The 16100-nt window shown below is 37.2% G+C and overlaps 1 protein-coding gene across 2 annotated transcripts in view; it reads left to right on the top strand.

Annotated features, from left to right (window-relative positions):
- The window catches only part of LOC136025215 (prolactin-releasing peptide receptor-like), a 173744-nt gene that overhangs the window by 108560 nt on the left and 49084 nt on the right, over positions 1 to 16100 (top strand). For both annotated transcript variants that reach the window (XM_065701033.1, XM_065701031.1), the window contains exon 6: positions 2090 to 2221. In XM_065701033.1, coding sequence (XP_065557105.1) covers positions 2090 to 2221 — 132 coding nt within the window. The remainder of the gene's footprint in view (positions 1 to 2089; positions 2222 to 16100) is intronic.

A 16100-nucleotide genomic window follows, 5' to 3' on the forward strand; every position in this document is an offset into this window, starting at 1 on the left:
GGCATTAACAAGAACCTCGCACATAAAAGCATCGGGAAATTTCTTGGCTCCACACAGGGAGCACAATACACGAGAATGACTCTTGCAGCCAAGCATAAGAAATCCTGGACTGGTTCTTTTAAAATCAGTATTTAAAATACTGATGGCTAATATTAATATTTGCGTTATAAAAACCAATACTGCATAAATTCAGCAATAGTACACATAGATTTGACAGGTGATGGAGAATCAGTCACTTCTCATCAAGGAGTTGGACATGCTGAAATCTATTAAAAAGGAAGCTAGCAAGTATTTTCAGAACAAATGGACATGAACTCATAATCCTGGCTTCATCCAGTACAGTGGCATTAGGATGAACCCTGCATGTGTTTGCCCAATAAGAACCATGACTCAAAGAGTAATGGAGGGTAGCCTTAAGAGTTGGCATTCTTATGCTTGTATTATAGCCTAGTAAAGACCACATCATTCCACCCATCCTTCATTAATATGCAATGTTTAGAGTCTGTAGTCACCTAATAACCAAGCTGACTTAGCTTACACTAGTACCTCAAAAGCCATACTAGTAGCCTACTAGCATTAAGACGTTGATTCTTACTTTCTTCCATGCTAATACACAGGACTAAATTGGATCAAATTCACTGTACAAGTGAATATAAATAGAAATGCTTGAAACTTTCCGGTATTTTACTCCTCCCTCCCTGAACAACTTGGTTGAGTATTAAAACATAAAAAGATCTGTAATGGCAAGTTTGTATTCTTTTCATGTGTTATAACAATTTTTCACGGAAATACAGAAAGTTGTTATACTTTTGTGTGATTTTTCTTTTGAAAATTGGACGTTCCATGGAATAGTGTGGTTCTCTATGTCACACGTAATGCGACAACGGCCAAGGAAGTGCGACATAAGGTGCAAAAAATCAACAGTTGGTAACCATGCCCGTAAGACTTAAAATCAAAATTCTAAGATAACCATTTTGTTCGAAATAGACAAATTTTCAGTAAATATTTCTCTGAAGATGACTCGATTTTCTCAGCCCCTAGGGTGTGGGCCGAAAATTGTGCATGTTGCCCATTTATACGTAGGGTGTATCATAGGCAGCGTGAGAGTACGATTGGCCCCAAAGACATCTTCTTATGAAGACAACCATTTTGTTTAAAATAGTAAAAAGGACCAATAACCATTCCTTTGGGGTTGACATGGACTCCAAGCATATAACAATTACTAAAATTTGTACAAAATAGCAAGCCAAAATCTCGAATATTATATCAACTGAAAATGAACAGAAATTACTTAAACGAAATACTTTATAGAAGTAGTTTCTCAAACAAAGGTAAAAAGTTACATTAAACATATCAGGTATCATAGGTCATGGTATAGGTATAAATCAGGTATCAACAAACAAATGAAACCCCAGACAAACAGAAGTTACAATGAATTAGTCAAAGGTAAAACGAGCAGAAACTGCCAAAAAAAGGAGTAGGACCGACACCCCCTATGTCTTCTAAAAACCCCAACAACATTTGCGCTTTACTGAAAACAAATTCATTTTTAACGTTTTATCTTTTACAACTTTAAAAATAAATAATTACTGAGCTAGAATGTTTATTAAATGCTTAATCTACATTTTAATAATTCTGCTCAATAATTTTGTTATTATAATGTTTTTCAGTCTTTTTTTTTTGATGTTTTGACAAATGAAAACACCCTCCAATCACTTTCAATTTTTATAACGGGAATTAAAACTTCAATTTCCCTTCAAATGAGCCCTCCAAAGTTTTTACCACCACAACTTCTTTACGAACTGGCGGGAAGAAAGATATTACATTGAAAGCATACGACTAGTTATTTAGGCAGACCAAGTGCGTTACCTTTGTTTACACTGAGCACTTTGAAGCAGAACAATTCCCACGCACACACTAAGATAAACTGCAGCAACGAAGAAATGTGATGATTTTTGTTCATATAATTCGTTTGGTTGTATTTATTTTCGTTTGAATGACGCTTGTTTTTTCTGTTCTTTTATTTCTTTTTATAGAACTATTTTCATTCAGAATTAATGTATAAAGTTTAATATCCTCTTAATTTTAGGTATGTTATTCCGCTGTTCTTGGTACTTTACTGCTATATTAAAATTACAGCAAATATCAAGGCAAGGGAAGCACCAATTACAGCAAGCCTTTTTGATTCTCCAATGGAAGAGACATTTGCAGACATTGAAAGGTTTAAATACTTTTTACCAATTTCATTAGCTTTTACAACGACTAAGTTGGAATAGATGTATTTTGTGCTATTATTCTTATGGGCTTTAAGTTTAGAACAGCCTGATCGAATGGGTAAAATTAAGGTTGACTTGAGTTCTAAAATGCCCTTGATGCACACTGTGGATCAATATTGTCTCCTCCAGCAACTGCTTATGAATTGCAGGATGACAGCCCTTGGTATCATTTTTTCCTTAAAGGTTAATAGTGTCTAAGAAAGGAGTTCACTGAAAATTACCAATCCACCTATAAATTACTTCAAGATCAATATATCATTGGCAGTGCAAGAGCGCTGGCTAAATAAAGAATATGGGGACAATGTATTATTATTATTTTTTTTTTTTAGACTAGGGCACTTCGCATCGAAAAAGTTGTCGTAGAAACTTCGAAAAGGGCTCATTCAATCAGAAATTGAAAGGGCCAGTGCCCTTTCGAATAATCGAAAAGGATTGGAGGGAAACTAACCCCCTCCCACGCCCACCCTTTCCCCATACACATTCAATCAAACTTTTGAGACAGCACTTTTGATCTGCGTAGTTGAAAGATCCGAAAATTGTGTCTTTGAATATGACAGCCTCCCAAAACTCTTAGGGCAAGGGTTGTAAGTTATGCCCAGGGGGCATATAAGGTTTTTTAGAAACAGTTTATGAACTTTGAATGGGGCTCATTGGTAATCAGAAGTTCTAGTTCCCTTTTTAAGATTCAAAGTTATCAGAGGGCGGATATCCCCCTCCATAACTTATATTTTTCCCGAAAATTTGTTGTCGTAGAAAATTTGAAAAAGGCTCTTTCGATTGGAAATTGAAAGGACTAGTGCCCTTTATAATAGTCAAAAGTGATTGAAGGGCTACTAACCCCCTTCCACACCCACCATTTCTCCAAACACATCTAATCAAAAATTTTGAGATAGCCATTTTGCTCAGTGTAGTTGAAAGTTCTGGAAATTGTGAGTTTGAGGATGACAACCTCCTCCCCCCACATCCCTCAGATCAAATTTGTAAGTTATGCACCGAGGGTATACAAGGTTTTTATTGAAAGGATAGTCGTATAAACTCCAGGAAGGGGGCTCATTGATTTGAAAATCAGATTTTCTAGTGCCCTTTTTAAGAGTCAAATTCATTAGGGGCTGCCACCCCCCACTTCGTATTTTCCACAAAAGCATACAATAGAGATTTTGAGATAGCTGTTTGTTCAAAAGCAGTCCAAAGATCATATAATAAGGCCCTTGGGGTTGACAGAATCTCCCAGAGTCTGGGGGGTAAGGGTTGTAAGTTATGCACTAGGGTTATATATGGTTTTTATGGAAGAGGTGGTCGTCTGAACTTTAGAAGAGGCTCATTTGATTTCAAATGTATATTTCTAGATCCCTTTTAAAAGTGAAAAAGGATGAAGAGCAGCTAGTCCCCCCTCCCTTACAACATCTTTTTCCCGAAACGCATTCAATTGAGATTATGAGAAAGTCTTTTTGTTAAAAATAGTCCAAAAAGGATATAACAATGTTTTTAGGTGGACGCGATCCCCAGAGCACATGGACAAGGGCTGTAAGTTATTCCCCGAGGCATTTAAGATTTTTGTAGAACGTGTGGTCATATAAACTTTAGATTAGATTGAGCTCATTTGATTGGAAGTCGGAAGTTTTAGTGAATTTTTTAAGAGTCAAAAGTGAATAGAGGGTAATCACCCCCCCTAAGTCTATCATTCCCAAAAGCATATCGGATCGAATCTTTAAGAGAACTATTTTACCCAGCATTGTTGAAAGGCCCAGTAATTATGTCTTTGGGGATGTGGTAAAGCATTAGTTTCGTCACAAGTTGTCGAAAATGCGTATTACTGCATATAGCAAGATTCTGATGATCGCATATTGTTACTTTGTCATTATTACAGAAGCGCGTCCATTTTTTAGCTTTCTAAAATCCTCCTTCAATGACACTAAAAGTGCTTAAAGTGGGCAGGGTTTTGAAGCCGAGAGAGATGTTGGGGTTGGGCAATATGAATGAATAAAGCCATAAAAACAAAATGCAATCATCAGAATCTAGCTATATGCAGTAATTAAAAAAACTCACAAAAAACTAAAATATCGTCACTTCAACTTTTAACACCACAGATTCTTGCCCTTGACCAACCACAATTTCTGGCGGAAATAGGGTTGCGATGATGAAACATCAGGAAGATAACAAACAAGGCTTAATCAATCATCAAAAAGTACGCCATAAACATCAAATAACAATTCAACCAATCAGAATACAGATTTCGCCCCGCTGCCCACGGAGCTCATGGACTAATACGCTTCGCTCAGTAGGTAATGTACTGTAAGCAAAATCGGACTTTGTTTTGTTCAAAAACAGCTGACTAGTTTAAACTTCAAAGTGTAAGTGAACCATCTTGGATTTAACATCAATGGATGCGTGAGTTTTTTAATTATCTTTTTACTTCCTACCATACAAAAATGACCAGTGATGACTGGAATTAGTATTTAAAATACAATTTCATTCGTATTACACAACTCCAAATTTTCCCTCTGCTTCAAAACACTTCCCACTTTACACACTTTTACTTTACCCAATGGAGGAGGAGGGTCAACCAGAGATGGGTGCGTTTGTATAATTAGCATTTCTAAGTGCTATAGCATGGAAACTATGCTGTTTCGCAGCATAGTTTCTACTTTAGACAGCTTGTGACGAAACTAAGGCTTTACCGGGGATTTCAAACGCCCCACGATCCTCAGGTAGGGCATTAAGCTGGGCAACTTGTTCGTTATTTCACAGAGTATATGTTATTGAGAAAGCTATTTATGTTTGAGCTTTACTTTCCAAGAAGACGATGGGCATTCAGGTGAGCCTTTCAGAAAATGTTGAGGGGAGTGTTGAACTAGAGCAAAACACGTTATTTGTATACGGATTGTCAAAAGAGTGCAAAACAGGAATACTTATGTATATTAACTTGATAATTCAGAAAATGATGAGGGAGATAGTAAGAAATGCAGTATTTGTGTGCTATCAATACTACTACAGCTATATTACTACTTCTACCACACTACTCCATTTATAGTAGTGAGGTTATTTTTGAACCAACTCAACAGACGCTACTTGCGCGCACACTGGCAAAATAGCGTATCTGAAGAATGCTTAAAGGGGAAGCTAATCTTATCGAAAGGCAATATGTGCGCACACTATTACTAATACTACTGTTGCTGCTACAGCTACATTAGGCAGGCTAAAAGTATTAAGATAAAGCTTTCAGCTTGTTTCTAAGAGGATGTTGAAGAAACCAAAGGTGTTATGCTCATACTGCTTCTAATGCTATAAAATCTATTGAATGAGCTTTTAAGGAATATTTAGGTGAATGTTGGACGAAATCGAAACAAAATATGAGCATGTGGACTTTCAAAAAGGTGACACAGTAACATCTGAAGAGTAACTTATATTATTAAGTTAGACTTATAAAAGTAAGTTGTGGGGGTTTTGAACCAGTCAGAAGGCACTATCTGTATCCTCATTCGTCCTGTAGTACTTCCCGGTGTTCGATTTTCACGAAATTCGAATTTTCCCGACGTAAAAATTCGCAGATTAAGGTAATACCAATAAAAAATTTCTTTGTTCAGGAGGGAAGGCGGGACGTTGTCCAACAGTTTGGACTATGGGTTTCAGTTACATGATTAAATCTTATTTTTTCAAAAATCTTGTTTTTTTTTCTCGCCAACGGGTAAGCGACACCTTGCTGAATTTTTCGGAGTAGCATCAAACCTTGGCAAATGCTTGGCACCGATTGTTCTTTCATGGCGCTTTGGCAGTGAAAATCGCCGTCTCCTTTTACTGGATCCACCTTCATCCTCTTCATCTTCAAGGTGATTCTCATAGTCCGGCTCCAAGAAGTTATTTGACGTCATACGATTTGCTTCGACAGACAAGTATTCTCCAACATGAAATCTGAATTACAGTACCTGAATGTTTGTGCTTGTCCTTGGCCAATATTGCATTATTCAGATACATGAGCCAAGCGTTGGACAGTGCAAGATCCATAAATAATTTAGGACACGGACTGTCCATTTTTTTTGTACGGAAATTAAGTCATAAGAGCTGTAGGTCCTCTCACACATGTCCACATCCCCCCCATGTACCTGTGGCATTCGTAGATAACTTGAGGGCTCGACAACTCAATGTATTTTTGTAGAGTTTTGTCATACCTCAACATCGGATCTTTCATGATTAAATCTTACTTTTTTCAAAAATCTTGTTTTTTTTTCTCGCCAACGGGTCATCAAACCTTGGAAAATGCTTGGCACCGATTGTTGTTTCATGGCGCTTTGGCAGTGAAAATTGCCGTCTCCTTTTACTGGATCCACCTTCATCCTCTTCATCTTCAAGGTGATTCTCATAGTCCGGCTCCAAGAAGTTATTTGACGTCATACGATTTGCTTCGACAGACAAGTATTCTCCAACATGAAATCTGAATTACAGTACCTGTTTGTGCTTGTCGTTGGCCAATATTGCATTATTCAGATACAGGAGCCAAGCGTTGGACAGTGCAAGATCCATAAATAATTTAGGACACGGACTGTCCATTTTTTTTTGTACGGAAATTAAGTCATAAGAGCTGTAGGTCCTCTCACACATAACCACATCCCCCCATGTACCTGTGGCATTCGTAGATAACTTGAGGGCTCGACAACTCAATGTATTTTTGTAGAGTTTCGTCATACCTCAACATCGGATCTTCAAATTCTTTTGCATGACATTTCGAGGCAAGAAAGATCGCTTTATTATGAAACCACTGAGTTATTACAATAACGTTATCACCCTGATGACGTACTCTCCTAAATGACGTACCTCTCCCTAAAAACTTCAGACCCCTTTCATTTTTTACTGGGGCACCCTCCAGACGATTCTTCATAAGTATCCCGTTTGCAATTACTTTGGCAAGCTAACAGCTCTTCTAACAGCCGGATGTTGGTGAAATTCCTATCAAAATAGAAGTAAAAGCCCTCTTTCACCCCCCTCAAAAGGTGAAGAACAGCTGCAGTTCCTAATCCCTTACTTTGCAGGTCTAGGGGGAAAGTGGTTTTTCCCTTGTAGATCGTAAAATCCTACACCAAACCCTAGGATCCAGCCAATACGAAATTCTTCAGTCCGAGGGGATTGGGTTCAATAGGAATATACTGCTTCAGGTTCTATCTTTCCGCATACAAGATCATGTGCTCACCTACACTTAGAAACGGTTCTCCCTCCATTTTCAAACACCATTGACAAACTATTTCTAGCAGAAGCCTGACTTTCGACAAGCGATCTTTCGTCTTTGTCTCTGGTTTGACATCGTCGCAAACGAGGAACTTTAAATTCCGTCGTACTAGAAAAAATCTATCTCGACGCATATTTTGGCAGACAACAATTACTTTTCATTTCTGGCTCCAGTACATAGGTATTCTCGGGAACTTCAGATTACTCATAATAATTGACTTACCTAAAAAACCCTTCAGTTCAGAAGACGATACCGAGAGGGATTTGCCCGGGTTTTCTTTCAGGAAGTGGCAGTTCATGGAAAGCGTCATTTTGTCAAATAGACTATCCAGAAAGTACTCAAGGAAATATTGGTGTGGTTTCCATTTAGTCCTGGGAGAAATATCATCAGAAGGCATTGGCAGATACTGGAAGGAGTCGTTAAGTGAGGAAGATTGTGTCCATTTTCTAAGTAAACGACGTTCTTTGCCAGACCTAGTCTCTCCTGCACTACTACTTGGAATACCTGGCTTGTTTTGCACGCTAGAAGCTGTACAATATTCCTTTTTGTTATAAAAAAGAATTTTGACGTTTCTGATGCTCAAAGTTTCAAGAAATGACTCTTCTTCAGTATATAATAGCTGTTCAATCTTCGTAGCAGCGAACAAAAGATTCCAGGTACGATCAGATTCACCATCTTTGCTGTCTTCTAGGTCACGTTGTCACCTTCATCAAGTAATGATAGCGCATCGTTAACCGAAACTGCAAAAAAGGTGAATTTCATCATCTTTGCTGTCTCCCCAGTCACTGAGGTCACCTTCACCAAGTAATGGTAGTGCGTCTTTAATCGAAACTGTAAAAAAAGGCGAATCTAGGCGAAGAAAAGCTGGATTCAGATTACTTATTAACAAGAACAAAAAGAACAAAACCTGGTTCAGCTAAGTTACATATATCGACCGTGTCAACATACAAAAGCTACCAAAAATAGACCTCTAAAGGCGGCGTTTTAATTGAAACTACTTCTTTCGCGCAAGCGCCCACCCATGCTTTGAGTAATTTTACTGGAAATTTTAATGTCTTTTAAGTCACTGTAATCCAGTAATGACAGTGCAACTTTAACCAAAACTGCAAAAAGGGTGAATTTAGCTGACTGAAAACTGGATTCAGATTAATTATCAGCAAGAATAAGACCTGGTTTGCTAAGTTCTATGCATCCACCCTGTCAACACACAAAAACTACCAAATAAATAGATCTCTCAAGGTGGTGTTTTAATTGGAACTACTTATGCGAATGAACCCATCCATGCTTTGAGTGAATACGTCATCTGGTTTTTTCGACTCTGATTGGCTGCTGTTAATAATGTACGTGAAGGTTTCGGGCATTAACGCGGTCTCCAGTAAGCTATAAAGGACTACTGCAATCATAGGGTAGTGCCTATGGGTTAATGACCCTGCCTTGGTCTTCCGGCCCTTCATTTTGATCAGCAGGAATCTCAAACGTCTTGATAAAAAAAGAAACACGGAACAGTACAACTGGTGGGACTTCCACGTTCAGACCGAATGTCTAGTCGGTTGGACAAGCAGAAACATTGACCAGTAGATGGGGATACATGGGAAAATTGTCAATGATCTTGGCCCAGAGCGGTAGTCTAATCTCAGTTGTACTTGCCAGATTTTTGCAGCCCACTGAAACGTATTAAAATATTTTTCAAAGTTTTCTTACCTGGGTCCATTCTTCGACGTCTAGACCTAACACGTGAGTTTGCTTGCAAGTTCACCCTCATTTCTTTTAGAACTGGGAAAAATCATATATGAATCTTGAAGTGTCTTCTTATGAGCTCTGCTATAACCGAGACCGAACTTCACTCAGCTTAGATGGAAAAAATTATGAAGGGAACGTCCAACGGGTTCGACGGCAGGTCCCAGGAGGATATACTTTTAGTACTACTACTATAATTACTGTAACTAATGACGCTAAGGGTATTAAGGTAAAACTTTTAGGGAAATTTTAGAAGGAATTTTAGTTAAACGAAAAACTGTATGCATGCAGGTTTTCAAAAGGGCATATTAGCAATAACATAGGCAACACCACTCTCTAGTAACTATGACTTTCATTGAAATTTTAAAGGAGATAATTTGATTCAAAATTAAAAGTTCTAGTACCTTTTTTAAGAGTAAAAGAGATTGAAGGACAAGCAGTCCAACTCTCAAGCCCATTCATTTTCTATACGCATACGGTCAAAATTTTGAGTCAGCCATTTTATTCAGCATAGTAGAACGGTCCAGCAACTGTATGTTTAAGGATATTGGTCAGAAAAATCCCCTACATTCGACCCATGATGCTTTTAAACTAAATATTAATTTAAACTAAATCAAAAAGCATTATGTTTATTGTTGCCAAATATACACCTCTGCAGTATATCGAGAAAAACTGGGGTTATTAAATTGGAACTTTTGGGGCTACTACTGTTACTACTTCGGGTCTTACAATTTAAATGTACAAAAAGAGTGCAAGTGTGTCAAGGTTGTCAAAGACCATAGATGGAATCTTTTGGGAATGATATTAAGTTTTACTTTTCATATCAACTTAAGGAGTTATAAAACAAAATTCAAAAATACTGTTTGTTTCGGGATTTTCCAACATACAGATAGCAGCCCAAACTATGAATTCTTATAGAAAAAACAGTAAATATATAAAATATTTTTTTTTCAATGAAAATGACTAGGTTAATAAAAAAAACGAACAGAAATTAATTTAAAAAACCTAGTCAATTAATTGTCCACAAGACTAGTTTTCAAATAAAAGTAAAGAGCTACATTAAGCCAAAAATGAGCAGATATAAATTCAAATGATCTTCCAAGCATAAAACTACCACAAATCGCTATCAATAAATAAACGAAATTTAAAACGAAAAACAATTGCAATTTTTCTATTGTTTTAAAAAGTAGAGTTGTGAGAAAGAGTCAAACTCTAGTGTAAAGAGCGAGGCGTTGAGGAGGGGACAACCCCTTTCATTTACGGAATAATTTCTGTTCGTTTTAAGTTTTGATGTCGCTCCTTAATTGCAGTTAAAAAACTTGTTTTTTTTTATCTAATTTCAGTAAAGCGCACACTATGTTCTGATTTTGAGATTATCAGCCCTATTCACGTTAATTTCTGCTTGTTCGAGTTTCACTCTGCTATTTGCTGTTATTTTTTGTTCGTTGTTAGCTTCATTTAATTATTGATCGTAATTTGAAGTAGTTATAAGCTTGGAATATTATTTGATTTTATTTCTGATCATTTTTGGCTTAATGGAGCTCATTACTTTTGATTGAAAAACTTTTTTTATGGAAGAATTTTTTTAAATTAATTATTTTAAAAGAATAATAGTAAATTTATATCCTCAGTAAATAAATAGAAAATAGAAAAAGAAAGTAAAAACATTGTATCTGACAGTCCTCCTGTGGTAATGGCCTAACAAATGCTATGCGGAAGCATAACATTTGTTTTGTTGAATTTCCGAATGTTTTTCAACTAATCCAGGTTCAAATTTGGCTCACGATACATGAAAAATAAATAATAAATTTGCATATTAATTTTGGGGATTTATTCCTTATAAGGAGGGTTGTCCCCTCCTTATTACCTTGCTCTTTACGCTAAAGCTGTTAGTACTTTAAAAAAAGCTTCCAATTCTAACTAAACGGCACTCGTGTTTCAGTAAATGCTCTTAATAAATTAGAACTAACAGTCAAACTTTAGGGTAAAGAGCTTGGTAATATAGAGGGGACAACCCTTCAAATATGGAGGGGATAACAGTCTCCCTCATAGAAAATCCCTTCGTTGAAATTTCATCCAACATAAAATACACGTTCTTCCTGTCGAACTCCCTCTAGACAGTTCCATCCTTGCTGAGAATCCCCCCTCCTTGTAAAATTGCCTGCGAATAATTACGCCTGAAAAATTCTCTTCAGCATTCTTTCATTTGAATAAAACTTTAATCTCTTATCGATTTCTGATTACTCCATACATACCCCCTTCCGTGGAAACTCGCGGAAAATAGCCCATGGATAATTTCGCTGAAACATCTCCACACAGAAAATTGCCAGAAAGCGTAATACTGCCGGGCCGGCACTGATTTTTTCAATAATTTCGTATTTTGTTAAAATATATGTAAGAACAATCAATACTACTACTACTGCTACCGCTACTAACAACTCACCTTAGAATCAAGTTACCTGAGGTTAACATTGGTACGCAAGTTCCTCCTCCATTTCAATCTGTTCAAAGCCTCCCTCTTTACAAACTCCCTGGACATTCCCTCCCCTGTAAATATTTCTTTATGACCTCCTCCCCCTCCATCCGCGTACGACCTGCCTTCCGTTTAGTCCTAGATGGTTGGCAAAAAAGGATAATCTTTGGAAACTCAACCTTTCTCCCATTATAGCCCTTGAAAGCAGGATTGAACTACACTTTTCGCCAATCCAATGTTTGAAATACGGTCAGTCAGCCGGGTGCCCAGACCAATCTGTAGGGAATTTCTCTGGGAAACATCTAGCAATTCTTCATTCGCTTTTTGGAGCGCCCAAGCTTTCGAGCCATATTTGACCACTGTCAACACTGTAGCTTTCAATATTCTATTCCTGGTTTGCAGAATTATCTTCCTATTCTTCCACACTTTTTTTTTTAACTGTGAAAAGAAAACCTGAGCCTTAGCTATTCTACTTTTAGCGTCTTCAGGGCGCCCACTGTCTTTATTGATAATACTACCAAGAGAGGTGAAGCTGTCCACCTGATCAATCTTTTCGTTACCAAACTTTTTTTGTTCAAATCTATTCTATCACCTGAACTCGCAAAACCTCTAAAAGCTCATTCTTGTTGCTAACACTTTCATCTAGGATGCTTAAATCATCAGCATAATTTAATTACAGGAGGTTTTTTCCTCTGCATTTAATTCCATGGTCTCCCATTGCATTTCCTGGGCCTTATAAGACAAAATCCATTAAAATGATCCATATAAAGGGGGATATCATGCAAGGACGAAACCTTCATAAAAGTTATTCTATCAACAAATCAAACGCTTGTACATAATCTAAAAAACTGAGGACTATAACTTTTTCTATAGCATCTCTCAGTCTCAGAAGTATCATGTTACTAAGTAATTTACTACCTACAGAGACCAGACTCATGCCTCGATAATTACTGCACTCACTCTTATCACCTTTCTTATACAGTAGTTTAATTGAGGTTTTCCTAAAATTGCAAGGTACTATGTACTACGTGCAAGATACTAGATTTTTCCAAGATGATATTCATAACCTTTAGCAACTTATATCTAGCCTTAGAGCCGCCTTATTTAAGAAACTCATTTACCACACTATCAGCACTCGGAGCTTTATTATTTTTAAATCGTTATAGTACTGTCGCTAATTCATCATCACAGAACAAATCTCCCTTTACGTGTAAGACATCACAAAATAATTCATTTTCTTCTATTTTTTTCCTGAAACTGTATCTCGATTTAGCATATTCTCAAAATGTTTTGATCATCTCTCTTTAACACTTTCCTTATCACTAATTGTGGCCCCGTTCCTATTTTTAACTGGGACAAGTCCAGATTGACTACTCCCTCTCAATTTACTAACATGTCAGTACAATATTTTACTAATATGTCGTCTAGCTATATCTTCGAAATCTTCAGCAATTTTATCCATGGCCTCCACTTCACATCTCGTAAGTTCATATTTTAATGCTCTCTCCACTTTCTTTACATTCCTTAGTTTTCATATGATCTACCACTCTGATAATTCTTGTACAAACCCTTTCTCCTCTTTATAAAACCTAAAACCTTTACACTAATATTCCTAGCTGTAGTCCTAACTTTCTTCCCTAGACATCACCAGCAACTTCACAAATTGTTTTCCTAAAATTGTTCCATCCATCTTCCACCTTGTCGAACTTAAATTCTTCAGTTTAGCATTCAACTGTTTCTGGAAAGTTGCTCTCAAATTCTCCTCCTGGAGTCTGCTAACATCATAACATCCCAGGAGGCGGTTGCCCTTCTGAAATTTCCACTTTAAACTAACCCTAGACACTACCATATATCGATCTTTACTTTTAACATCAAAGACAGTACTTCTATTTACCCTAGTGACTTGTATTGATCCTGCCAGTCTTCGATTTACAATAACATAATTCATAAGCCTTGCTGTCTTACCATGACGTGAATACCGTGTTAACTTATGGACCATTTAATGATCAAACAGCGTGTCGGTTATAACTAGATTGTGATACCTACAAAATTGCAGCAGTCTGCAGCCATTGCTGATTTCTTTTCCTAAATATAATTTACCTAGGATAGGATACCATCTATCCCTATTACTACCTATCTACGTGTTAAAATCCTAATAAAATACCATATTCATACCAAGAACCCTGACTCTTTTCTCCCGTAACTGTAAGTAAAATTCATATGAGCCACTAGCATTTCTATCAATCGGCTTACAGGGGCATATACAGGGCATAACTGATACCCTGAACTTTTTACTCATAAAATGAGCAATTAGTATTCCATTATTAATACCTTCCCAGCCTAAATAAGACTTAGCAGATTACTTATTCATGAGCACTACTCCTTTTCTGTGTACCCCATTCTTCCTGCCTTTGTAAACAAATTCTTTATCACCTAATGTCATGCTTCCTAGCCCTGGGATGTGAGTTTCTGAAATTCCTAAGAAGTCCAGTTCGAACTGTCTGAATTCATCAGTCAAAATTTCCATACGATAGTTAATTTTTAACGTCTAATCATTCCTAGTTCTAATTTTCATGTTCTTTAAATCATTGGAATTATTTTGACCTCAGGAAAAGCAATGGTCCCGGATACCAGTGGAGGATGGGGACCAATACATTTTCCCAAGTCTACACCGAAGTGCTTAAACCGGCTTAGATCTGGACACCAATAAGCCCCAGGGACCTCCAGTATGAATGGAGGCTTTGCGCAATCCTAGGCCCGTCTTTGTCATAACATGGTTTTTAGTAATTGACGATGCTCTCCTATCAACAAGAGTCCAAAGCCTGCACAGACAGTCTCAAGCCCCGTACCTCGAACTCATTATATATCTATGCCTACAAATATTATGCTACTATGGGGAGGCAACTCATAGTAGATAAATTAGCTAGGAAGAGATTTTTCAACCCGAAAACGCCCACCAAAACTAACCAATCCCATAATTACTATCCATTAATCTGAATCCTGTGCGAATGATGTGTCTTTATTTCAATACAGTAACCCTTTTATGAAATTCAATAGGAAAAACAAGTTTTTTAAATAAAAGTAAGGAGCTACGTTATAACTTCAAATAAACAAACTCTATATATGAGGGGACTACCACCTCTTAAGCCCCTCTCTCCTTAGGCTAAAGTTTGACTTCTTTCCCAATTCTTTAAGAACGACTTCATAAAAATTAGGGCCGTTTAATTAGAATAAAAGGCTTTCTAAAAGCAATAGAGACACTAGTTGATTAGAATGATGAGTAAGGGATTTAGAAGGGTGCAGCCTCACTCATATATGGACGAATTTTTGTCTATTTCAATGTTGTCCTATGCTCTAAGTTGAAAAAGCTTGTTTTTTAAAATTTTAATTTCTTTTTGTTAATCAGATCATGCCGGAAAATCCGGCACCCTCAAGGTAGTTTCAGGCACCATCCCCTCTGCTCACTGTGCCCCCACCGACACTCTTTCATAACAGGTGATTGCAAATTAAAAACACTATTACTCTTATCAAACGGCCATTGTGTTTCAGGAGTCGTTCTTGAGAAACTGGGACAAACAGTCAAAGCTTTAGCATACAGAGCAAGGTCTTGAGGAGAGAAAACTTATTTCATCTATGTACTAATTTCTGTCCGTTTAAGTTTTGATGTTGCTCCTTACTTTTAGTTGAAAAATTTTTTTTATAGTTTGATTTATAATCACTTTTAATAACACCGATAAATGTGGCTTCCCCCTCCATGAAAAATTCCTTCGCCCACGGAGAAATTCCACCGTGGAAAATTGTTTTCACGTCAAAATGCCCTCCCTCTCTCCTGGGATATCCCCCCAAGACAATTCCATTCTATTTGAAAATTCCACCCAAAAAATTTCCTACAGACGATCTGGGGTAATTTTTTTTCTTACAGTACTTTCCGTTGAAAAAGACTTTAATTTCTGATTGTTCTTAGAATTATGCCGGTAATTCCCTTCTCAGTGGAAAAGTCTCCCAGCAAAAAAGCAGAAAAAGGGTGTTTTCCAGAAAATATTTTTTAGGGGGGGGGGGGGGGGTTATAAAAGAACCTTTAAAAACGCATCAAAAATATGAAATTGATATCTACTCCCTTTAGATTTTTGTGAATATTTCTGGTCTACGCTGTTATTATAAAAATAAAGAAAAACACTACACCCCAAAATGAGCAGAATTTATACCGGAGAGGAGGAGGACTGTCCCTTCCTCATCCAAATTTCCACCTCGAGATCACAGAAACTTCAGAGTGTGTTCGTTGGATAAGAAATTGAGAGTTTTGTTTCTTTGTGTGGGGGCAGAACTTTCCAGGGGATCATGGGAGGGCTATTTTCTATGGTGGTATTTTGCGCGGGGGTATTTTATGCAGGGGGTT

The sequence above is a fragment of the Artemia franciscana genome, chromosome 3 (assembly GCF_032884065.1).
Source record: "Artemia franciscana chromosome 3, ASM3288406v1, whole genome shotgun sequence".
Taxonomy (NCBI): Eukaryota; Metazoa; Arthropoda; class Branchiopoda; order Anostraca; family Artemiidae; genus Artemia; species Artemia franciscana.